At 39.2% G+C, this 26268-nt stretch overlaps 1 protein-coding gene across 1 annotated transcript in view; it reads left to right on the forward strand.

Annotated features, from left to right (window-relative positions):
* The first annotated feature begins 1416 nt into the window (after positions 1–1416).
* Positions 1417–26268, forward strand: part of PTGIS (prostaglandin I2 synthase) — a 59834-nt gene continuing 34982 nt past the window's right edge. Inside the window, exons 1-3 of the mRNA XM_070744640.1 lie at positions 1417–1647; positions 16324–16447; positions 22749–22927. Of these exons, the coding sequence (XP_070600741.1) occupies positions 1550–1647; positions 16324–16447; positions 22749–22927 (401 nt within the window). The 5' untranslated portion in view covers positions 1417–1549. The remainder of the gene's footprint in view (positions 1648–16323; positions 16448–22748; positions 22928–26268) is intronic.

Here is a 26268-nt window from a genome sequence, read left to right on the forward strand (position 1 = left end):
TGAACCATCTCTCCTGACCTTCTGGAAATCCCTTCAAAACCTGGTGGCGCCATCAGGCTTGGGGATCTCATTGCAAGGGAGCAATAATTGGATTAGGTGGCTCCATTGCTTGTAATTGGATGTTGTCTCTTAGCTTTCTAAAATATTATTTTTTATCCTTTTTTGAATATTGCTAAAATGGTTTTATTGTTTTGCGCGGCCGCCCCAGAGTTATGCCTTCTGCAATGTGTGACCATATAAAATTATTTATTCATTCATTCATTCATTCATTCATTCACTCACTCACTCACTCACTCACTCACTCACTCACTCACTCATTTAAAGGCTACAGAGATCTGGCTTTGCCAGCAGGCTTGGGGACCATGAATTTGATAAATGTCATAGACGAATTGTACTAAATGGTATGCATGCGTGTTGATTGGATTCTTTGAGTTGTGGGTTAACTGGGGTTTATAGTTTTAGATATTTATGTTTCACTTCTTTTTATTGTATTTGTATCTTTTTATACCCTCAAAACATTGATACAGAGCACTGCACACCAAGACAACTAGACACAAGAACAGTTTTTTCCCCAAACGCCATCACTCTGCTAAACAAATAATTTCCTCAACACTGTCAAACTATTTACTAAGTCTGCACTATTATCACTACTAGTTTTTTCATCATTCCTATCACCCATTTCCTCCCACTAATGACTGTAAGAGTCCTTTGGGATTGGGCAGCATAGAAATGAATTTTTAAAAAAACAACCCAAATTCTTCATTCATTGATCCATTGATTGATTGATTGATTGATTCATTCATTCATATTTAACTTAATTTAATTTAAAATTTAATTTAATTTAATTTAAAATTTAATTTAATTTAATTTAAAATTTAATTTAATTTAATTTAAAATTTAATTTAATTTAATTTAATTTAAAATTTAATTTAATTTAATTTACAATTTAATTTAATTTAATTTAATTTAAAATTTAATTTAATTTAAGACTCTAGGGAAAAAAAAGACACCTAAAAATGACCAAACCATCAATGTATGAGCTTCTTTTCCTGGTGAATTGTAATTCTTCCATTTTTGCCCCCCTCTCCATCCCCTATTCCTGGCCTAACTGTGCTACAACACAACAAAATAATAGGAGCTGAGGAACAATATAGATAAATAGAATTCTTTATTGGCCAAGTGTGATTGGACGCACAAGGAATTTGTCTTTCCCGGGGAAAAAAAAATCCCTCCTGGAAAAACCGGAAAAAAAGACGAGGTGGCAACCCCTTCGGGCTGAGCTAAAGCCAGGTGAGGGAAAGCCCGCGCTCGTCTCCTTTCCCTCACAAAGTGAAGTCTGGCAGGGTCAGGCTGAGGTGAGGCCCAGCGCGGACGCGGAGCGGGGGCGGAGCGCTTCAAAAAGGGGGCTGCGGGCGAGGAGAGCAAAGAAGGGCGGGAAACAACGCCAGGAGCACCGGGGGCCCGGGAAGAAAGCGCAGGCGGCGGGAAAGCGGCACAGCCAGAAGCGCGTCGGGGGAAAAGGGGCGAGAGCGCGTCTGCCTTCCGGACCATGGGCGCCTTCGCCTTCAGCGCGGGCTGGCTGGGCTTTCTCCTGCTGCTGCTCCTGCTGTTTCTGCTGCTGGTGGCGTCGCTCAGCGGGAGGACGAGGTGAGTGTCTGGCGGGAGCCACCAGCGCGGGCGTCCAGGGAAGGGTCGGGACAGGTGGGCTCTTGGGACCCGCTGCTGCACCGCGGCACCGAATAAGTTTTGGGGCATCGGCAGCGAATAGTGGCTCCGGTCCCTTACAGGTGAGATCGGGTGCGATGGTTTACAGGTGAATCGCTTTTACGAGGCTTGGAATGGGTGGGAAGTGTTAATAGAAGGCAAAAGCCTTGCGGGAAGGGAGTATGGAGGGAGTCATTTGAATTACAAGGTGGAGAAACAGGATCGGGGACGTTTGTTCTCTTTCCTCAGACGGGAAGACAAGCTCACCCAACCTTACTGATGGGGAAGTCAAGAATAGAATAGACGAAATTAGAAAGAAAGGTATAAGGGGTGTGTGAGGATAACCAAAATTAAATAGATGGGATTTAAGAATGTATAATTTGATTATACAGGATGTACTAGTCAAAAACTATTTTATTATAACAAAAGAAAAAGTATATGATTTTTTGTATTATATGATGTGGAAGAAAAAAAATTAAAACATTTATTCTGGAAAAAAGAATAGAATAGAAATAGATGATAACCAAAATTAAATAGATGGGATTTAAGAATGTATAATTTGATTATACAAGATGTACTAGTCAAAAACTATTTTATTATAACAAAAGGAAAAGTATATGACTTTTTGTATTATATGACGTGGAAGAATTTTTTAAAAAAAATTTACTATGGAAAAAAGAATAGAATAGAAACAGAAAGAACATGACAAAACAGAATAGGATTATTTATTGGCCAAGTGTGATTGGAAACACACAAGGAATTTTTCTTTGGTTCATATCCGCTCAGTGTACATAAAAGAAAATATGCATTTGTCAAGATTCAGGAGGTGCAACACAATGATTGTCACAGGGGTCAAATAAGCAATGAGGAAACAATCAACATTAATAAAAATCTTAAGGATACAAGCAACAAGTTACAGTCATACTTGTAGGAGGAAATGAGTGATAGGAATGATGAGAAAAAACTAGTAATAATAGTAGTGCAGACTTAGTAAATGGTTTGACAGTGTTGAGGGAATTATTTGTTTAGCAGAGTGATGGCATTCGGGGAAAAACTGTTCTTGTGTCTAGTTGACTTGGTGTACAGTGCTCTGTAGAGATATTTTGAGGGTAGGAGTTGAAACAGTTTATGTCCAGAATGCGAGGAGTCAGTAAATATTTTCACTGTCCTCTTTTTGACTCATGCAGTATACAGGTCCTTCATGGAAGGCAGGTTGGCAGCGCTAAGAAAGGAAGTGTACAATACTTTATACCACTAATTGCATGGTTAATTAGTGGGGTTAGACACATAACAAAGCCTGAATCTGGTTAGTCATTGGATGGAAAATCACTCGGAAATACCAAGGGTTTTGGCTCAGGTAGGAAACCTCAAAAACATCCTGGATGAAGCAGTGGCAAGCTAGCCTTGAAGCTAGCACTTTTTACACAATCGTGTGTAACTGTACTTTATAGAATAAATCACAATTGGATAGATTCATACAAATGTTAAACTATTATGCCCTGAGTTAAACTAATATGTCTTGAGTTTTTAACTCACTACACAATAGTTTAACATTTGTGTCCCCAGTTAATAAATGGGAATATTAAGATGATTTTTTTAAAAATCGTATTGATTTTGATTTTATTGTTTTGGGGATTAGAATCTAAGCCTGTTTAAATAGGAGCTAAAGGGTGTGACTATATAGAAGGGAACCTTTATGCTTGACAGATTTCTGGGATGTTGGACTTAGATTAACCTTTTGGGATGATCCCTTATGCAACTTCTTAGTTCAGGAAGCATGTGCCCCTTAGGCAGCTCTCAAATCTCACCTGGTATGTGTGGGTGTGTGTTGGAAAGAGAGTTCTGGATTATCTAACCACAAAACATTCTATTTTATGCTGGAGTCCCCAAGTCTGCCCACAGTATTTTCCCTGGCACCCACCAGAGTTTCTGCATTTCTTGATTGGTGGCAGTGGTATTACAGTATTGTTGTTCCAATACAAACAATTTCCAGTCTGGAAAAATCAAGTGCCAACTTGTGATGCCATTTTTCTGTCTAAGAATGTCTGTGGTTCTTGAGTGAGCAATAGATACACACTGGCATAAGAAAATGCCACTTACAACCTCTTTTGAAAAGTGTGGTTTGTATAATTGTAGGAGATTTAATTTAAGCCAGGTAAACCATGTCTGCTATATTAGTATAGCATGTTAAGCTTGTTTGGTATTAAGCATGGGCGGGAAATTGTGTTTTATGCAAACTAAATTGATTTGGTGAGTTTAGAATACAGCATATTGTATGGACCCAAAAATGGTTATTTCAAAAGCATCTACAGCTAGTACAGAATACAGTTGCATGGGCATTCCAAGAACTGCATTCTTCAATCAGTGCATGCTCTATGAGCTGTTGGCTTTAAACTGTGAAGACCTTTTATTTATTTATTTTGTCCAATACACAATAATACACAATGAAGGTTATAGAGGATATAGTAGAGAAGAAATATGAGATATAGGAGAGACTATAGGACAGGGGACGGAAGGCACTCTTGTGCGCTTATGTACGCCCCTTATTGACCTCTTAGGAATCTGGAGAGGTCAGCCGTGGATAGTCTAAGGGTAAAATGTTGGTGGTTAGGGGATGATACTATAGAGTCCGGTAAGGAGTTCCACGCTTCGACAACCCGATTACTAAAGTCATATTTTTTACAGTCAAGCTCAGAGCGGTTAATATTAAGCTTGAATCTGTTGTGTGCTCTTGTGTTGTTGCGGGTGAAGCTGAAACCCCAGTCCCATCTCATAATCTCTCTTCGGAGAGGGGCAGCATACAAATCTAATACATTATTATTATTATTATTATTATTATTATTATTATTATTATTATTATTTATCTACCTTTCCCATTAGATCCAACAGAAGAGGCATATTCCAGAATCATGAACTTGAGATGGGCAGCCACATACATTGTGATATTAACAATAAATTAACAATGTTCAGCAAGTTGTGCAAACATAGCCATTCTGCACAATCAAAAACAGACAAAATTAGTGTATGTGAGGAGAGCAGCTAAAGCGGAGATGTGCTAGAAGGTGCTATGGAACAGAACAGTTGTCTCCCCCACCCCTGGAAAGTTTTTGCCTTAGCTAATACACTATGTTTGTTTCTATATGGAATGCATTTTCCATAATAGTTGAGATATAGAATTCATATGCATATTGCAATGGTAAACATTTCATCTATTTTTCATTCTGAATATCCATTTGCTTTTGGAAAATGGAATACAGTATTTTGTAATTTTTGTAAGTACAGTGGTACCTCTACTTACAAACTTAATTCGTTCCGTGACCATGTTCTTAAGTAGAAAAGTTTGTAAGAAGAAGCAATTTTTCCCATAGGAATCCATGTAAAAGCAAATAGTGCGTGCGATTGGGAAAACCACAGGGGGGTAGAGGCCCTGTTTCCTCCCAGGAGATTCCTAGAGAGGCCCCACGGAGGCTTTTCCCCGCCTTTTCTGGCCCTGTTTCCCCCCAGGAGATTCCTAGAGAAGTCCCACAGAGTCTTCTCCATGCCTTTTCCAGCCCTGTTTCCTCCCAGGAGATTCCTAGAGAGGCCCCATGGAGGCTTCTCCCTGCCTTTTCCAGTTACAGTTTCGGAGGCTCGGGTTTGTAAGTGGAGAATAGTTCTTGAGGAGAGGCAAAAAAATCTTGAACACCCAGTTCTTATCTAGAAAAGTTTGTAAGTAGAGGCGTTCTTGGGTAGAGGTACCACTGTATTTTATTTAGTAGTTGGGAGTTATTGTTCTTTATTCTGTTTCTTGATCAAATAAATTCTCTGCAGCCTTTACTAGTTTGCAGCCTAGACACTGGGGAAAAAAATGATCAAACAACCTATAAAATGGTTAACATGACATTTGCCTTGTGGATCATTTATTGGCACATTATTTTTCATTAAAACTAACTTGGCATCCCACCATTTTTGTAAGTACTTTATTTAGTACTTGGGAGTTATTGTTCTTTATTCTGTTTCTTGATCAAATAAATTCTCTGTAGCCTTTACTAGTTTGCATCCTACACATTGGGGAAAAGGATCAAACAACCTATCAAAAATGGTTAACATGACATTTACCTTGTGGTTAGTTTATTGGCACATTATTTTTCATTAAAACTAACTTGGCATCCCATCACTCTGCCCCTATATTCCCCAACCCCAACATAACCCCAATTCATGGATATTTATTTGTTTACTTGTATTTTGACTTTATTAGTTTTGCAAATAACTTAAGACAGTGAACCTATCCAACACATCTTCCTACTCCTATTTTCCCCACAACATCAATTCCATGAGGTGAGTTGGGCTGAGAGAGAATGACTGGCTCAAAGTTATTCAGCTGGCTAAGTCAGGACCTGAACTCACAATCTCCTACTTTTTAGCATGGTGTCTTAGCCACTACTGTAGTGATGCATTAGGTTTTAGATCTAGCATATGTGAAACTCGCCATGGGTTAAAACACTGTTTCCCAACCTTGGCAACTTGAAGATATTTGGACTTCAACTCCCAGAATTCCTGAGCCAGCGAATGCTGGCTGGGGAATTCTGGGAGTTGAAGTCCAGATATCTTCAAGTTGCCAAGGTTGGGAAACACTGGGTTAAAATAATGGCCTAGTGCAGTGTGCAAACCATACCAATGTGTATTAGAGGCTGTGCAAGCCATAAACTGGCTACCAAACTGGCTCTATTGCTATTGGACTCATCTTGTTGGTTTACAGCAAGAATTTTTCTCCATTTTAGATTTTCTCCAATTTAGATTGATCTCAGATTTGCATATTATCCAAATGTCACTTCTAACCTGGATAAAGTGTATTTCTGAACAATATTTTTTTCCATTTAACATACAGATACAGTTTTTATATACTGTACATATGTTTGCAATATCTATGAAAATGCCTAGGATTGAAAACTCTTTTCCTTCAACTTATTCCTTGAAAGCATGGATTTTGACCTGCTATGACAATTTATTCTCTGCAATATTTTCAAAATATAAATTAGAAAAGCAATATCTATTGTTTATGATTTTAAAAAATCATATAATAATTTAATTTTATAATAGAACACTTATACTTTTCATGTATAAAACTTACATTCTAAGAATGTTTTTAAGAAACATAGAAACATAGAAGATTGACGGCAGAAAAAGACCTCATGGTCCATCTAGTCTGCCCTTATACTATTTCCTGACTGCACAGGAAATAGTATAAGGGCAGACTAGATGGACCATGAGGTCTTTTTCTGCCGTCAGTCTTCTATGTTTCTATGTTTCTTAAAAACATTCTTAGAATGTAAGTTTTATACATGAAAAGTATAAGTGTTCTATTATAAAATTAAATTATTATTGGCCAGTGTCCTTTTACGGGTGAATGGAGTGCTGAGTTTTTCAAAACTAGAAGTATATTATATGTATACATGTGAGTGTGTGTACACATTCAAAAATTAAACAACATTGGTGGAATCTGACAGCAACATCTGGAACCCATACGGCATTCTGTATCATAAAAAGATTATTTCTTCATATGATACAGTATTCCCCTCTATTGTAGGAGTAGCTCCACTTATCCTATTAAGCTCCATAGTGATGCATTAGGTTTTCAATCTAGCATATGTGAAACTCACCAGGGGTTAAAATAGTCGCTTAGCGCAGTGGGCAAACTATACCAATGTGTATTAGAGGCTGTGTAAACCATAAAATAATATAGGAAAAAAATTAGCCCAAATAAAATTGGTAAAAATAAATAAATAAAGCAAAGGAACTTTCTAAAATAGTTAATCACTATAACCATAACAGAACATTTTTAGCAACTGCTCAAAAGACCTTTTAGGAAAATTAATTGCATATATAAAGGTATTCTGTTACAATAACAGAAAATCTTACATCATCAAAACACTCACTATTTCTGTTTCAGCAGGATAATATATTTGTACCTCTTGACAGTTATTTTGATAAAAATGTATGCAGTTATATTTTTAATCGTTTCCAATCCAATGTTGGAAAGTAGGCTGGAAAGTAATTTTATATAGCGACTCCAGGTTCTATTAGTCTACTTGCATGATAAGTTTCTGGAAACTGAGTAGAACGGGTCCTCATTCAATCTGTGTAAGAGCATCTCTCAAAAGAAAAGCCAAGTTAAAAAACAGATGGACTCCTGCTAAGATCGGCTTAGGGGGAAAAATCCAGAAAAAGTCAGCCAATATACAGAGAACACTGCCAGTTCCTCCATTCTAAGCTGTCTTACCTCCTAGTTGTATGATCCAGAGCAAAGAATATTTATCTAGTAGAACCCTACACACACACACACACACACACACAAGACAAAAGGAGAGCAGAAGCATGCACCCAACATGAGCATGCACCAACATGTCACATGTTATTTCATTGAAGTAGCAAGTTGACAGGGAGGCTTCTTTATGGCCAAATGGTTGAGAACAAATCCAAAAGTCATGCTTCTGTGCTTCTCAATCTTGACAATTGTAAGATATACGTGCTTCAACTCCCAGAATTCCCCCAGCCAGCATGGGGAATTGAGAAAGCACTGCTCTGTATGCTTTCCCTACTTGTATTTTAATTGAGGCATGTAGCCCAGGGATGAACAATTTGCAGCTGCATTTCTGACTTAGAGCCACAACTGCTAACAATTTGCGTGATTGCTTCCAAAAAAACAAATGAGGTAAAAGCCCTAAAATAGAGAAAATATTTGGAAAAGGAACCTTTCCAAACTTAATCCAAAAATCTAGAGAACCACACTTCCTAATCATGATGTAATGAGTATTTACAACAGAGTACCTGTGGTTTGTACCCATGGGACAGTAAGCATTCCAGATGGGAAGAGGGCTCAAGTAGTCAATTAGCCTGGACTAATTGACTACTTAATTTAACTTTTGTTAAATTAAGAATAGCTGGGTTCAACAAGAAATATTCATAGGTAAAAAATGTATAACAGATGTGTTTTATAACACTTAAACTCCGGGATTGTATTCTTTGCTCTTCTATCACTATGTCATTGTTTCATTTTTATATTGATTATTTTGACCTAACGTATCTAAAATTACTTAAACTATGCATGTTTCTTTTTAAAAAAGACCAATTCTTTGTGCATGTATGGATGGTTTAATGCCATGATGTTATTGAATATTTGTATATTTTGTATGTTCCAATGTTAGAGCTATTACTTATAAAGAGAAAATAAATATTAAAAATAACAAGATCTCTCCACATACTGAGTGACATTAACCACTATTTAAGTGTTTAGAAATGTCGGTGGATTTTAGATTGAAAAAATTCTCTATTAACTAGGGGGGAAGCTATCTGAAAGAATATTGTAATGCAATATTCTTTATGTTTATTCAAAGTAAATTCTGTTGATTAAAGGGTGACTTACGTGTACCTATATTTAAGATTCAAGATAAGACATCCCATGATAATAAGCCCAATCGGGCTTTTGAGTGCACGGCAATAAGGCCAAGCGCTTATTTTAGGGTTCAAAAAAAATATAAGACAGGGAAACACAATATATGTATATGTATGTGTATATATGTATGTATGTGTGTGTTTATGTTTATATACTGTATATATTCAAATTTACAAAGTACTGATAAAAAATAAAGGAAGACTGATATAGATCTATTTGGGTCTGAGGAGAGGGGCAGCATAGAAATCTAATTAATAAAAGAAAGAAAGAAAGAAAGAAAGAAAGAAAGAAAGAAAGAAAGAAAGAAAGAACAAGAGGGCACAATCTGAGGTTAGGTGGGGGAAAGATTAGAAGTAAGAAAATATTATTTTACTGAAAGAGTAGTAGATGCTTGGAACAAACTTCCAGCAGACGTGGTTGGTAAATCCACAGTAACTGAATTTAAACATGCCTGGGATAAACATATATCCATCCTAAGATAAAATACAGGAAATAGTATAAGGGCAGACTAGATGGACCATGAGGTCTTTTTCTGCCGTCAATCTTCTATGTTTCTATATTTCAAGCTATTTAGTTCTCATCAGCTAGCCATACCCTTCTATGATTCAAATTTCGGCTGCTTGCCTTGATAGGCAGTGCTTTTACCCTCTAAGGCAAAGTTCTCCCTCATCAGCTGAGCCAGGGGAAAGATTAAATGTTTTTTTGTCGAGTCACCTGGTATGCTCAAATATGGGAGGGAGTATAATATATATATTACATAAGACAAGCATAGATAGGGAAAACCTTTACAGAGATTTACCCCATGTTATTCCATTTACAGGTTTACAAAACCTTTACAGAGATTTACCCCATGTTATTCCATTTCTTGAAGGAAGTAACTGCAAACAAAAAAAGGAAACAAATAAAAATACATTTGTTCTGAGGGATTAAACATTCCAAACCTTTCTTGTAATGGGGCCTTTGCCCTCTTTTACAAATGCCAAGTACCGTATTTATTTGAAAAGCTGCCAGATGATGCTGATCTATTTAGTGATACCCTCTATCCAGATAGAAAGTCTATTTAAATTGGACTCCCACATAGATCCGGTAAATAAATGAACAGAAATAAAGAATGAAGAAAAAAAAAGAAAGCAACAGCAACCATAAATTGTCTGCTGACTCCTGAACATGGTGAACAGAAGGCCTACAAAAGTCCTTTGGCTGCAATCTACCCTGCAGTTGGATGTATTGTATTTCCACCCAAATATTTGGATGGTCTTTGCCTTCCTCAATCTTGGGTCCCAAAGATGCTTTTTCAAGAGGCAACTGGACTTTCTTGTTTTTCTTTGAAAACATTTCACTTCTCACCCAAGAAGCTTCTTCAGCTCTGACTGGATGGTGGGGAATGGAAGGATTTATACTCCTTGCAGAGTATAAAGAGTGTACAGAGCTTGTCATTTGCATCCTTTTGGAGAGTTGTTAAGATTCTTGGATGAGAAGCTAAACATCGCCAAAGAAAACAAGAAAGTCCAGTTGCCTCTTGAAAAAAGCACCTTTGGGTCAGCCATGACCTGGATGACCAAGAATCTTCATAGACATCAATCTTGGGCCTATTTCTGTCTTGGTAGGAATACTGCTTTGAAAAGGTCAGCTCAAGGGTTTATGGCCGTGATGGCGAACCTATGACCCACATGCCCCAGGTAGCACATGGAACCATATCAGAGGCCACGCAAGGTGTTGCCCTGTGTCAGCTCAAGCATGCATGTGCTTGCTGGTCAGCTGATTTTTGGCCTTGGGAAAGGCCGTTTTTAAAAATAATAATAATAATAATAATAATAATAATAATAATAATAATTATTATTATTATTATTATGTCAGTACAACACAGCAAACGAGATCACTATGCTGGATTTCGTATTTCATCACCAGTCAGGTGCTTCCCAAGCACCTAGGACTGCGTGATGTAGCGGCAAATGATGTTTGCCGATCCCAGTAAAGCGGCCTTTTGCAATTGACAGATGGAGATTTTGTCAATTCCGATGGTTTTCAAATGTCCGCTGAGATCCTTTGGTACTGCGCCCAGCGTGCCAAGTACCACTGGGACCACTTTCACGGGCTTATGCCAGAGTCGTTGTTGTTGTTGTTGTTGTTGTTATTATTATTATTATTATTATTATTTAGATTTATTAGATTTGTATGCTGCCCCTCTCCGAGGACTGAAGGCAAAAAAAAATCATCCAATGGAGAATCTGAAAGTTTAAAAAATGCATTTCCAGTTTGTTCATTGGGTGATTTTTCCCCCCACCTCTGGGGCTTCAGAAAGGCCTGTGTACATGCGTGGGAGGCAGCGTGGGAGGGTGCACATGCATGGGGGAAGGGGAGGTGGGCACATGAACGCATGCTAGCACACCTACACATCTCCTTTTGGCATACAAATCAAAAAAGGTTCCCCATCCCTGGTGTATGGCATCCCTAGGCCACATTAACTATGACTTAACCTCCTGCTAATGTGAGGATTTTCATTTTTGGAATGATTATTTAAACATTTTTATGTCCCTACAATAAATTTAACATTTAATCATTTTTCTTCTGGCCTGTTTTTGGAAAGACGAGAGTTGTTGATGCCCCCTAAGCAGTGAAGGGCTACCAAATTTGTTACTACACACTGTGGGCATGGCTTATACAGGACGCCCTGCATTTTCTTTCAACTTCTTTCAGTGGGTGCTCTGGGGTGGAGCTCCATTTTTGCTATCCCACTGCGCAACCCCCCTGGTCCAGGCAGTAGCCCACCCCTGCCCCTAAGCTTTGGTGCCCTAAACCAGTGTCTGGCCGTTAAAGCTGGCCCTGGGGAAGACATACTTCATCAATGCCATTTCCCACATTCTTCTCTTGTCCCTAACAGGTTCACTTCTTCCCTGACAGTCAATTTTAAAATGTCAATTTTAATGAAGTAGTGGTGCTTCTGAGTGGGGGCATGTTTCAGAGCAGAGTATTGTATTTGTATATATTGGATTTGTATGCCGCCCTTCTCCGGAGACTCGGGGCGGCTAACAGCAATAATAAAACAGCATATAATAATAATCCAATACTAAAAACAGTTAAAAACCCACGTGCCAGCTCATAAATCTTACATTTACTTCCAACAATCCTAACAGGTGCACACAGACCCCTGGAGCGCTGTTAGGAAATGAAAGAGGTGGATTTCGTAAATATATTAAATAAAAGGGATTAAATAACATAATGGACTGGCAAAGAACATCCCAATATATTTTTAAAATTCACCAGTTTGGCATGCTAATGAATAGAAATCACCTTGTACCTATTAGTGACTTCTTTGTGACTCATCCAACCTCCCATATTACAATCAATTCTGGAGTTAGATGTTTGAACAACTTCCCCCTTGTTAAAAAGTTACAGGTCTCATTAAGGTGTGTATCTATCATCACACCATCTATTATACAGAAGAATACTGTGTCCTTATTAAGCTAGATGTCAGACTCAGTGACACCATGAGGATTATAAGCGGATGCATTAAAACCACTCTGACTTGCTGGCTTCCTGTTCTGAGCCATATAGCACTGCCAGTTTTACAAAGGCAAGATGGACTTCATCTTCTTGTGCCATATCCATCATTGGATGCTGCGTCTCAGGTTGTTCTCCATATGTTTTCCCCTAAAGTAGGAATAGCTACATCCGTTAGACTTCTTCCTGTAGCGAAATGTTCACCTGCCCAGCAAACCAGAACTTCAATACATCAAAAATTGTGCTGAAATTAATTATGTCTGGAGAGATTTAGGAAAGGTAATTTCTTCATTTTGATTCTTCAATTCAGGATTGTGACGTTTGTTTGGTACTGAAGACTATATACAACCTTTTTCTGATTTATAATGTGCTTTCAATTAATTTCCAGACATCTGCATCCCATTAAATTAATGTTCATGCTGGCAAGATGCAGCAATTAAACATGGCACAATTAACTCTGGGAAATCCATCTGTTAACTACAAACATGAAACATTTTGACAGGGGGTTTAAAATTGTGATACATTTATCTAAATTATAATTTATCTAACTAGGGCTCTGGTCTTCTCAGTATGGAGAGTAGTTATCTGAATCAATAATTCACCCTTTAAACAGTTTTCTTAATTTAATTTTCTCTTTAAACTTCTGCCATACGATGCCAATTACCTCTGCCATAATGAGAGGGGGGTGTTGTTGAAAAAAAATGGATTTTTAATAAGCTGTTATAACTGACATGTTTCACAAAGTTCAGCACTCGAAGCACATCACTCTCCTGACTGATCTAAAAATTGAGCTGCAACGACTCTGGCATAAGCCAGTGAAAGTGGTCCCAGTGGTACTTGGCATGCTGGGCGCAGTGCCAAAGGATCTCAGCGGACATTTGAAAACCATCGGAATTGACAAAATCTCCATCTGTCAATTGCGAAAGGCCGCTTTACTGGGATCGGCAAAGATAATTCGCCGCTAAATCACGCAGTCCTAGGCACTTGAGAAGCGCCCAACTGGTGATGAAATATGAAATCCAGCATATTGATCTCTTTTGCTGTGTTGTTTTGACATAATAATAATAATAATAATAATAATAATAATAATAATAATAATAATAGTTGTTATTATTATTATTGACATAATAATAATAATAATAATAATTATTATTATTATTATTATGTCAATACAACACAGCAAACGAGATCACTATGCTGGATTTCATATTTCATCACCAGCAAATGCATTATTATTATTATTATTATTATTATTATTATATCAATACAACACAGCAAATGAGATCACTATGCTGGATTTTGTATTTCATCATCAGCAAATGCATTATTATTATTATTATTATTATTATTATTATTATTATGTCAATACAACACAGCAAATGAGATCACTATGCTGGATTTCGTATTTCATCACCAGTGAATGCATTATTATTATTATTATTATTATTATTATTATTATTATTATTATTATTATTATTATGTCAATACAACACAGCAAACGAGATCACTATGCTGGATTTCGTATTTCATCACCAGTGAATACATCATCATCATCATCATTATTATTATTATTATTATTATTATTATTATTATTATTATTAATTAGATTTGTATGCTGCCCCTCTCTGAGGACTCAGAGCGGCTCACAACAACAGTAGATACAATAAAATACAAATCCAATATAAAATACATTAAAAACCCCATTATTATAAAAAACTAATAATTCTAAAACAATCATACCAATCTCATATGTTGAGTCAGGAAAGATAACGGGAGAAATCAATCTCCCCATGCTTGGCTGTATAGATGGGTTTTCAACATGTTACGGAAGGCAAGGAAGGTGGGGGCAATTCGAATCTCAGGGGGGAGTTGATTCCAGAGGGCCGGGCCTCCACAGAGAAGGCTCTTCCCCTAGGTCCTGCCAGACGACATTGTTTAGTCGATGGGACCTGGAGAAGGCCGACTCTGTGGGACCAAATTAATTAGACTTTGGTGAACTCCATACATAGGGAAGTCTACCTACTTAGAATAGTTCTCTCTTTTAGTAAAGCTGCCAAAAACTCCACCCAGCTTTCTTATTGTGCAAAACACCTGGGCTATGAATTCCTCAGCTGGCTGTTCTACAGATATCTCGGTCACAGCAGTTGTTTTGCAAAGGTGGCAGTTGACACAGAAAAATAAGAGAGTGGAAACTTTTATGCTTTTTATTATATACTGTGACATTGTTTACAATAAGTATGTACATCACAGGACTGGTATTTAGGAAAGGTCAGGTTTCCGTCTAAGTCTTCCTCCTAGGAATTCTCTCTAGTTTTCCTGCTTCCTCTTCCTTTCTCTGAGTCACTTTTCAAGAAGTCATTGGACAACTATTTGTCTGAAATGATATAGTGTTTCCTGCCGGAGCAGGGGGTTGGACTAGAAGACCTCCAAGGTCCTTTCCAACTCCGTAATTCTGTTAGTCTCCTTCCTCTGTTTTTGGCCCCGACAGGAGAGAGAATGAAAAGAAACGGTAGACTAGAATTTGCTGTAGTGAGCTCAGCGTGCATTGACTTCTTCAAAATACCTTCTGCTTGTCCATTGGGGGAAGAACGGTGAAGGGTGAAAACCAGCAGGTTCTGACAGATTCTGGAGAACCAGTGGTGGAAATTTTGAATAGTTTGGAGGACCGGTAGTGGAAATTTTGAGTGGTTCACAGAACCGCCAAATAACATCTCCAGTTGGCGCCACAGTGGGGTGGGAATGGAGATTTTGCAGTATCCTTCCCCTGCCATGAGCACCAAGCCACCCCATGCCCACCAAGCCATGCCCAGAGAACCAGTAGTAAAAAAATTGGATTTCACCACTTGGGAAGAACCTTCGCAGAGTCAGCTTCCATAGTCTTTCTCTGAGATCAGAGCTTATCCACCAACATCCATCCCTCTTGGCTTTTTGGTGAAGCCACTCCCTATGGCCAGTCAGGTCCCTCTTTCCTATTCTTGGCATTGGGCTGGAGCTCTCATTTCTTTGGTTGTTCACTTCCCCCTCTTCCAGGGAAGCTACTGCTGCACTTTTCTTCTCCTCACAACTATTGAGCATTTAATTTTTATTTCCTGGCCTTCTCTCTCTAGCTCAGGGGTCCCCAAACTTGGCAACTTTAAGACTTGTGGATTTCAATTTCCAGAATTCTCCAGCCGGCTTAGTCCACAAGCTATGCTGGCTGGAGAATTCTGGGAGTTGAAGTCCACAAGTCTTAAAAGTTGCCAAGTTTGGAGAACTCTGCTCTAGCTACTCTGTCCCCTCCACACACAATGCTTTTCTCTCTCTTCTTTTCTCTTCTACTTCTTTGCTCTCTTTTCTCTCTCCAATTTTTAGGCTAGGGTAGCAGCATAATAATTGAGGGGGTGGGATTCCCAGGGCTCTAGTACTGCCTGGACCAAAGGGTCTTAACATCTCCCTAGAGCAGCTCTGGATAGCCCTGGCCAGATTCCTATTCCATTGGTAGTCTCACGCTAGCAGAAGAGCAATCCATGCCACAGCAGTAAAACCCATACACCACACCCTCACTTTCAATTGTCGCTAAAGCGATCACAATGTAGCTCCTGGATTTTGTATTATTTGACATTATCTAAGATGTATTTTATGAAACAATGGGGAAGGATTAAATAGTAACGTGGTTAATTGTTTATCTATCTTGATATGGTTTCCAGGCGGCCAGATGAACCTCCACTTGACAGAGGCCACATTCCTTGGCTTGGGCATGCGCTGGCGTTTGGTAAAGATGCCGCCAAGTTCATGTTGGAGATGAAAGAGAAGCACGGTGATATTTTCACAGTGAGTATTTATAGAACTTACATTCTCCAGGGTGCCAAAGTTCATCTCCCACAGGAAGACAGTGTTTATAGGCATTCATTGAACGCTACCTTGAAAATCTTGCAAACTGGAGTCCTTATGCAGGTCCTCACCTTAACGGCTACAACTGAGCCCAAAATTTATGTGGCTAAGTGAGACATGGGGCTAAAAATTTTGCCCCATTTTACGACTTTTCTTGCCATGTTTGTTAAGTGAGACACTACAGTTGTTAAATTAATAATACGGCAGTTACCGTATGTGACTCTCGCTTTCCCATTGACTTTCCTTATCAGGAAGTCACATAATCCCAGTGTCATAAATGTGAATTAGTTGTCACACATCCGAATGTAAATCAAGGGGATGCTGCAAAGCTCATTAGTATGAAAAATGGTCATAAGTCACTTTTCCCCCCAGTGTCGTCGTAACTTTGAATGGTTACTAAGAGAACTCTTGTAAGTCGAGGACTATCTGTATACAGGTAGGGTGTAAACCTAATAAATGATTTAAATAAATAAAAGTGCAGTGCTTCATTGATGGAGTTTTACACGATGCCCAGATGACATCACTTTTGAGTTGCAAGCCATCTGAGTTTCTCCACTGGTGCTTTCAGCTTCTTTCCCACTGAAAATCTGCAAGCAGAAGAAGGCAGCATAATGTGTTAAGGAGGTCAAATGTTATATAGCTTTTGGCCACGGAAAGGAATTATTAGCAAATAGGCATAGCAAATGGGTTTGGCACTTTCTCAACCTTGTAACTTAGGGAACCAGATGAAGCTGATGCAATGCTCTAAATTCTCAGATTTACTGTTCTCCCACAATGTTTTGGTAATAGAGTTCCTTAAATCAGGGGTCCCCAACCACCGGGCCGCGGACCAGTACCGGGCCGCGGGGCATGTTGCACCGGTCCGTGGAGTCAGCAGCTGCCGGCCCTCATGCCGCCACCCCCTCCCTCCAGCGCTTCACCTCCCGCCGGGCAAGAGGCCTCGGGAGGCAGGTTCTGCCGGCCACAGGACGATGGATGGGACAGAGGGGCGGGAAGGACCGAGAGGCTCAAGCCTCTTTTGGCTTCTGCTGCGGGGCGCTTTTGCGTTTTTGGCTGGGGGGAGGCAGGAGGGCCAGCCTGACCCCCTCTCTCCAGCGCTTAGCTCCCGCTGGGCAAGAGGGCTTGGGAGGCAGGTTCTGCCGGCCACAGGACGATGGCGGGAAAGAGGGGCGGGGAGGACCAGCACCCCCATGCTTAATCCCGCCCCCAACCACGCCCCTTTCCGCCCCCACTGGGCCATAGAAAAATTGTCTTGCTGAAACTGGTCCCTGGTGGAAAAAACGTTGGGGACCACTGCCTTAAATGATCCATTTATTTGTGCATTTGCATAATTTCTAGACTTTCCCTGCAGGGGAAAAAAAATTCAGGTCAGTTTATCCAAAATTTAGAATACAATTCCACTGGAAGAGAACACAGTTTCTCCTTTTCTTTTTAGTATTTACCATTTATTGGACAAACACTACGTTTTGCTTACTTTCCATGGGGAGAAAAAATCCAGCGTAAACAATAAATTGAAGCAGTACTTAACTTAGAGTGCTATCGTGCTTTACCTGGATCGTATGCTATGGGTTTCATCAAAGGCAACACAGTTTATATATAAACATAGATAATTTTTTTCAGCCCTACATGGAGATGTAATTAAACAGTATAAAGCACTCAGGAAAATCAATCTGCAGCTTTATATGCACTACTTTGAGATCATTTCCTGTATTGTACTGAGTTGGTGTTTCTTTATATACACACACATATTTTTTAAAAAACAAAGATTAGAGACCAATGAAGCTTCTGTTGCATTCAGGTTTCCCTCCCTCTTCCCTACCCATCAAATATATTGTAGAAATCAAAGTGATCCAATAAAGTTTAAAATCTTAAAATGTATAATTATTTCTTCAGTTGTCTGAGATTTAGACGAGGTTCACCTTATTGAATTTTTGATAATCAAATGGTAGGCACCCCTTTTCCAGTGAATTTTTTTTTTACAATTTCATTAAGAAAAAAACACCTTAACCCATACATGGATATGATTTATTTATTTATTTATTTATTGGATTTGTAGGCCGCCCCCTCTCCGTAGACTCGGGGCGGCCAACAACAATAATAAAAACAGCATACAGTATAACAATCCAATATTAAAACAGTTAAAAACCCTTATTATAAAACCAAACATACATACAGCCATACCATGCATAAAATTGTAAAGGCCTAGGGGGAAAGAGTATCTCAGTTCCCCCATGCCTGGCGGCAGAGGTGGGTTATAAGAAGCTTACGAAAGGCAAGGAGGGTAGGGGCAATTCTAATCTCTGGGGGGAGTTGGTTCCAGAGGGCTGGGGCCGCCACAGAGAAGGCTCTTCCCCTGGGTCCTGCCAAGCGACATTGTTTAGTTGACGGGACCCGGAGAAGACCCACTCTGTGGGACCTAACTGGTCGCTGGGATTTGTGCAACAGAAGGCGGTCCCTGAGATAATCTGGTCCGGTGCCATGAAGGGCTTTATAGGTCATAACCAACACTTTGAATTGTGACCGGAAACTGATCGGCAACCAATGCAGATTGCGGAGTGTTGATGTAACATGGGCATATTTGGGAAAGCCCATGATTGCTCTCGCAGCTGCATTCTGCACGACCTGAAGTTTCCGAACACTTTTTAAAGGTAGCCCCATGTAGAGAGCATTACAGTAGTGGAGCCTCGAGGTGATGAGGGCATGAGTGACTGTGAGCAGTGACTCCCGGTCCAACTGGTGCACCAGGCTCATGATCCTCCGAAGTTAGTTCATAAATAACTGTATCAGACAGTCAAGTTTCTAAACGGTGCTATAGTTCTAGGTACAACTAAGAAACTTTTAAATGAAAAAATTATAATGTCATTCAAAACAATACAGAATACAGTTTTCAATCATCTCCCAAAGCAAAAGCACAATACATCCACCCTATTCCGTGCTTATGATGATATCAGAATGATGCAGCATAAGACATAGTATACTGCAAGTCCCTCTTTTATATTATGTTAAAGAGCAAAATTTGGAGCGGGGGTTCTGTTTTGTTGTTTGCCTTCCTTGCTCTCTTTCTATGGATGCCCATTAGCATTCTTGGGGAAAGAGATAAAAGAATCACACATGTGATTAACATGTAACCAAGATAAGGCATACACACAATGATTACAATTAATAATAGAATGGAATGGAACACTTGAGACTTTTGTTGGGATTCTTTGGGGTCATTCTTTGTCAAGTGGACCGGGTGAAATTGAAGCCTTATTTGAAAAGAAACCATCACAAAAACAACATATATGATAGGAAAAAATGTTCTCTTTCTAATGAAATAAAAACGAAGATGATTGAAGATGAGAAAACAGAGAGTGATAGAAAAAATTGCTCTTTCTAATGAAGATGATTGAAGGTGATGAAACAGAGCTCTTTGTTTTCCCACCTTCAATCATCTTCATTTTTATTTCATTTAGAAAGAGCACATTTTTTCTATCATATATGTTGTTTTTGTGATGGTTTCTTTCCAAATAAGGCTGAAAAAAAATCACCTGGTCCACTTGACAAAGAATGACCCTTTAGAATATTTAGTATTAGCTACCAGTGTTTCTCAAAATTTGTGATAATTTAAATAGATATGGATTGAAGTAAAAGAGAAGAGAGGAGACCCGGTAGGATGATTTTCAATAAGTCTCCATCATTTCGTCTTTAACATATGAAACTTCTATTCGTTCCTTAAAGCCAGAGCGAAAACACAATCAATTAAAACTGTGGTGGGCGATAGTTGATCCTGCAGGTGTTCCTGAATAACAGCTCTCTGCATTCCTCAGCAGTGGCAGAATTTCAAGGAATCAGAGTTAATCCTTGATTTAGAATACTCTACGGTGCAAAAAACGTTAGTCAAATGTTTTTACTTGACATAGAAATTGTGTACTTAGTCATATGCAAACATGTATAAACACTAAATTTGAAATATTTATTGAGATTCAGTTGAAGGAGTCTTTATGTCTTTTTCCCCTCACTCCCACTCTCCCCCCCTCTCTCTTTTTCTTGCTATAAAGCGTCCTTTATTATTTTTTTATAAATAACTCGAAGTGACGAACACATATATAATTCTCTCCTCTCAGGGGTGGGCTACTGCTTGGATGAGGGGGAAACGCAGTGGGGTAGCCAAAATGGAGATCCACCCCAGAACACTCAATTTGCACTGAAAGATGTTGAAAGAAAATGCATAAGCCACGCCCACAGTGTGGTAGTAAAAATTTCGGTAGCCCTGCACTGTCTTCACTTCTCCTGTTTTGCCCCCATCAACAACCCTATGAAGCGAGCTGAGCTGAGATTCTCAGCCAGACAGATTAATTGATACCATTAAGGCAGTGTTTCCCAACCTTGACAACTTGAAGGTATCTGGACTTCAACTCCCAGAATCCCCCAGCCAGCATTCGCTGGCTGGGGAATTCTGGGAGTTGAAGTCCAGATATCTTCAAGTTGCCAAGGTTGGGAAACACTGCATTAAGGGACATATGACCTATTCATTCAGTTCCAAAATCTCTTGAATTATGAATCAATCATTTGTGCTGAGCGATTCTAAGGGCCTTCTTTACATGGGAATTTCAATAGTGAGATTCAAGAACCATTTAAAATGTATCCTGTTATGATCATATCCTCCAAAGCTGCCCTCCAGGTTCATCTCCTTTTTAATATAATGCATTAGATGCTGTGATATGCAAACTCACCAGCACTAAAAGACCAGTGCTTAATCCTCAGGATAGTCAAAGGCAGTCTAGGTCAGAGTTCGCAGCCTAACTGACCAGCACACAAGTAAATGAACTTCAGCAGGATTCAACTATATATAAGAAACTTCTTTAAATACAATACCATACAGCAGAATCCAGAAGTACAGAATTCAGAAGCACAGAAGTATTATTCACAGAAGCACAGTTAACAAAAGCAATATAATACAGAGGCAAACTAACTATTATATTGTATAAACAGATCAGTGGACTTAGGCCACACTCAGGGTCCAAGCTGTCTGAGGGACCAAACATTGGCTGACCTGTTACCATGTCTATCCCAATTCTATGTTATGTTTGTTTGTAGGGATGTTTGGTTTTACAATAACGGTTTTTTAGTTGTTTTAATATTGGATTTATATGATGTTTTTTATTACTGTTGTTAGCCGCCCTGAGTCTATGGAGAGGGGTGGCATACAAATCCAATAAATAAATTAAATAAATAAATTCATGAACTGTCCATTTAGCATAGCCCCCAGACCCTAGCTCTACTCTTCAATTCCTAGGGGTTCACAAGTTCTCCACCCTTGAAGCAGGGTCTGTTGACTTCATGAATAGAGTGATCAATGCCTGGAATTCACTACCTGACTCTGTTGTTTCTTCCCCAAACGCCAAAATCTTCAACCTTAGATTGTCAACAATTGAACTCTCCCCTTTTCTAAGCGCACCATTGTGCCTACCGTCCCTTTCCTATTGTCCTATTTGTCTTTTTTTATCATTACTTTCTATGTTATGTTTATATAAACTACTATCCTATACTTGATTGACAAATAAATTAAAGAAATTAAATGAATTAGATAGATAGATAGAAACATAGAAACATAGAAGACTGACAGCAGAAAAAGACCTCATGGTCCATCTAGTCTGCCCTTATACTATTTCCTGTATTTTATCTTACAATGGATATATGTTTATCCCAGTCATGTTTAAATTCAGTTACTGTGGATTTACCAACCACATCTGCTGGAAGTTTGTTCCAAGGATCTACTACTCTTTCAGTGAAATAATATTTTCTTACGTTGCTTTTGATCTTTCCCCCAACTAACTTCAGATTGTGTCCCCTTGTTCTTGTGTTCACTTTCCTATTAAAAACACTTCCCTCCCGAACCTTATTTAACCCTTTAACATATTTAAATGTTTCGATCATGTCCCCCCTTTTCCTTCTGTCCTCCAGACTATACAGATAGATAGATAGATAGATAGATAGATAGATAGATAGATAGATAGATAGATAGATAGATAGATAGATAGATAGATATTGGATAGGAGTCTATTGAAAAATATCATTCAAGACTTTGGATAAACTGTAACAGTCTTCCATTTCATAGGAATCGTTAGATTCCTTGGGGCTTAGGATTGGAAGCAGGATATGATGAAATCTCTATTTTTTTTTTTCAAATTTCATTGCTTTCTTTACATTGATGTACTAGATTAATTCTATATGACTAAATGTAATTATTTTTTTTCAGGTTCAAGTTGCAGGAAAATTCATAACCATCTTATTGGATCCTCTTTCCTATGAAGCGGTGCTTTGGGAATCATGTGCCAAGTTGGACTTTGGCCAGTACGCACGTATTTTAATGAAACGGATGTTTGATGTGACGCTCCCAAATTACGATTCTAATGAGGAAAAGGCCATGCTAAGACCGTAAGTGTAAATTTTATAGGGGAAGTGCATGCATCCAAGAAGGCCATGATATGTCCTATGCACTAAGTATTCTGAACACTCATTTCAGAGAATGCAGCATATGAGGCAGCATCTTCTTTTAAATATTGAATAATTGAGCGCCAAGTGTTCATCTACAATGTGTGTTGGAATGCATAAACCAGCTTTGTTAATAAAATCTTGATAAGGAACTTATGCTTAATAAATGTTTCTTCAGGTACAGTATATGTGGTACCTCACTCAGTAGTAGTAACCACGAGAGGGATCTTGGATTCCTAATGCACAAACATTTAAATATGAGCCAGCAGTGTGTAGCAGCTGCACAAAAAGACAACACAGTTCTAGGCTGCATTAAAAGAGGGATAGAATCAAGATCATATGAAGTGTTAATACCACTTTACAATGCCTTGGTAAGGCCACACTTGGGATACTGCATTCAGTTTTGGCTGCCACGATGTAAAAAAGATGTAAAGTCTCTGGAAAGAATGCAGAGAAGAACAACAAAGATGATTAGGGGACTGGAGGCTAAAATATATGAAGAACGGTTGCAGGAACTGGGTATGTTTAGTTTAATGAAAAAAAGGATCAGGGAGAGATATGATAGTAATGTTCCAATATCTCAGGGATTGCCACAAGAGGGAGTTTTCTCCAAAGCACAAGAGGGAATATTCTCCAAAGCACCTGAGAGTAGAACAAGAAGCAATGGGTGGAAACTAATCAAGGAGAGAAGCAACTTAAAACTAAGGAGAAAATTACTGATAGTTAGACCAATTGATCAGTGTAACAGCTTGCTTCCAGGAGTTATGAATGTTCCAACACTGGAAGTTTTTAAGAAGATATTGGATAACCCTTTGTCTGAAGTGGTGTAGGGTTTCCTGCCTAGGCAGGGGGCTGGACTAGAAGACCTTCAAGACCCCTTCCAACTCTGTTATTCTATTCTGTTCTGTGACTGCAAGGCAGAGCTGAAATACGAACCAGAGATTTATTGATGAGAAAAACACATGCTACTATAGTTTGTTTATATGGGTGAAAAAGACTTATGACCAGTATTGTGTGTCACTAAGCATATTAGAAGTCCAGATGAATTAATGCCAGGGAGCATAAATTTCTAATGCTGTGTTTCTTTTGAATGCTTGAGGAAGTTTCCTGCTGCCTGGACATGCCAAAATAACCATTGTAATTGGTCCCTTGGGATATTACTGGAACAAGCCAGCATTTTTGATTCATTAAGACAACCGAGTATCCCCAAAACCTGATGAAGACCCATTTCAGCAATGAGCTCTTTCACAATCTGACTTACTTCATAGAGCAGCTTTGAGAATGAAATGAAATTCAGTCCAAGCATTCCTCTAGAACTGTTATTTCAAGAATGGCACTGAGAGCATCTTATGTCAAAGGTTTCCCATGATTTTGTTCCCATTCATGACATTTATTTATTTATTTATTTATTTATTTATTGGATTTGTATGCCGCCCCTCTCCGTAGACTCGGGGTGGCTAACAACAATGATAAAAACAGCATGTAACAATCCAATAATAAAACAACGAAAACCCCTTATTATAAAACCAAACATACACACAAACATACCATGCATAACTTGTAATGGCCTAGGGGGAAGGAATATCTCAACTCCCCCATGCCTGGCGGTATAAGTGAGTCTTGAGTAGTTTACGAAAGACAGGGAGGGTGGGGGCAGTTCTAATCTCCAGGGGGAGTTGATTGCAGAGGGCCGGGGCTGCCCCAGAGAAGGCTCTTCCCCTGGGGCCCGCCAAACAACATTGTTTAGTCGATGGGACCAGTAGAAGGCCAACTCTGTGGGACCTTATCGGTTGCTGGGATTCGTGCGGTAGCAGGCGGTTCCAGAGGTAATCTGGTCCAATGCCATGTAGGGCTTTAAAGGTCATGACCAACACTTTGAATTGTGACCGGAAACTGATCGGCAGCCAATGCAAGCCACGGAGTGTTGAAGAAACGTGGGCGAATCTGGGAAGCCCCACGATGGCTCTCGCGGTTGCGTTCTGCACGATCTGAACTTTCCAAACACTTTTCAGAGAGCGTTGCAGTAATCGACCCTTGAGGTGATGAGGGCATGAGTGAATGTGAGCAATGACTCCCTGTCCAAATAGGGTCGCAACTGGTTCACCAGGCGAACCTGGGCAAACACCCTCTGTAGAAGCAACCACAGAATGTCATGCGGTATTTTGCCATCTCTGCAGTTCATCCAGGATTAGTATAAGCACTTGGCAATTGGGCCACCAGCGCTTGGGAAGTAACACCTGCAGATATACCTTTTTGTTTAGATCAATCAGCTCTGTGTTATTCTGGAGTTATGTTGATTATATACTGTACACTTTCCGAACATACACTTTTCATTTGCAAATTTCTGAACATTCCAAGTTCTAGAGTATATGGAAGTGACCCAAAGATTTACTTTGCTTAATTAACTTTTCCAGGAAAGGCTGAGGGTGCCAGCTGACTCCATTTGCTTCTACCACCCATCGCATACTGGAATTTGCTTATGGGAATCAGACTCTTCTTGGCAGATTTCTTTTGGCACTCTAACTAGGACTCCTAAGTTCTTCTTCCTGTGCATTTTCCATGTCTCTGCTTGCATGGATTGTTGCCCAATGGGGATTGCAGCAGAATCTTTAAAAAAAAAAATTACTGAGTTTTTAAAAGAAAATACAGAAACAAAAACACAAACATACAAAAAGGAAAAAATAAGAATAGAACAAAAAGGATTTGCCAGCCACGTCTGCTGGAGGTTTGTTCCGGGGATCTACTGCTCTTTCAGTGAAATGGTGTTTTCTCACGTTGCTTTTGATCTTTCCCCCAACTAACTTCAGATTGTGTCCCCTTGTTCTTGTGTTCACTTTCCTATTGAAAACACTTCCCTGCTGAAGCTTATTTAACCCTTTAACATGTTTAAATGTTTCGATCATGTCCCCCCTTTCCCTTCTGTCCTTCAGACTGTACAGATTGAGTTCATTGAGTCTTTCCTGATGCGTTTTGTGCTTAGGACCTTCCACCATTCTTGTAGCCCATCTTTGGACCCGTTCAATTTTGTCAATATCTTTTTTGTAGGTGAGGTCTCCAGAACTGGACACAGTATTCCAGGTGTGGTCTCGCCAGCGCTCTATATAAGGGGATCACAATCTCCCTCTTCCTGCTTGTTATGCCTCTAGCTATGCAGCCAAGCATCCTACTTGCTTTTAGCTATCCCTTCTAAGATAAAATACAGGAAATAGTATAAGGGCAGACTAGATGGACCATGAGGTCTTCTTCTGCCGTCAATCTTCTATGTTTCTATGTTTCTAAGACAC

The sequence above is a fragment of the Erythrolamprus reginae genome, chromosome 3, assembly GCF_031021105.1.
Source record: "Erythrolamprus reginae isolate rEryReg1 chromosome 3, rEryReg1.hap1, whole genome shotgun sequence".
NCBI lineage: Eukaryota > Metazoa > Chordata > Lepidosauria > Squamata > Dipsadidae > Erythrolamprus > Erythrolamprus reginae.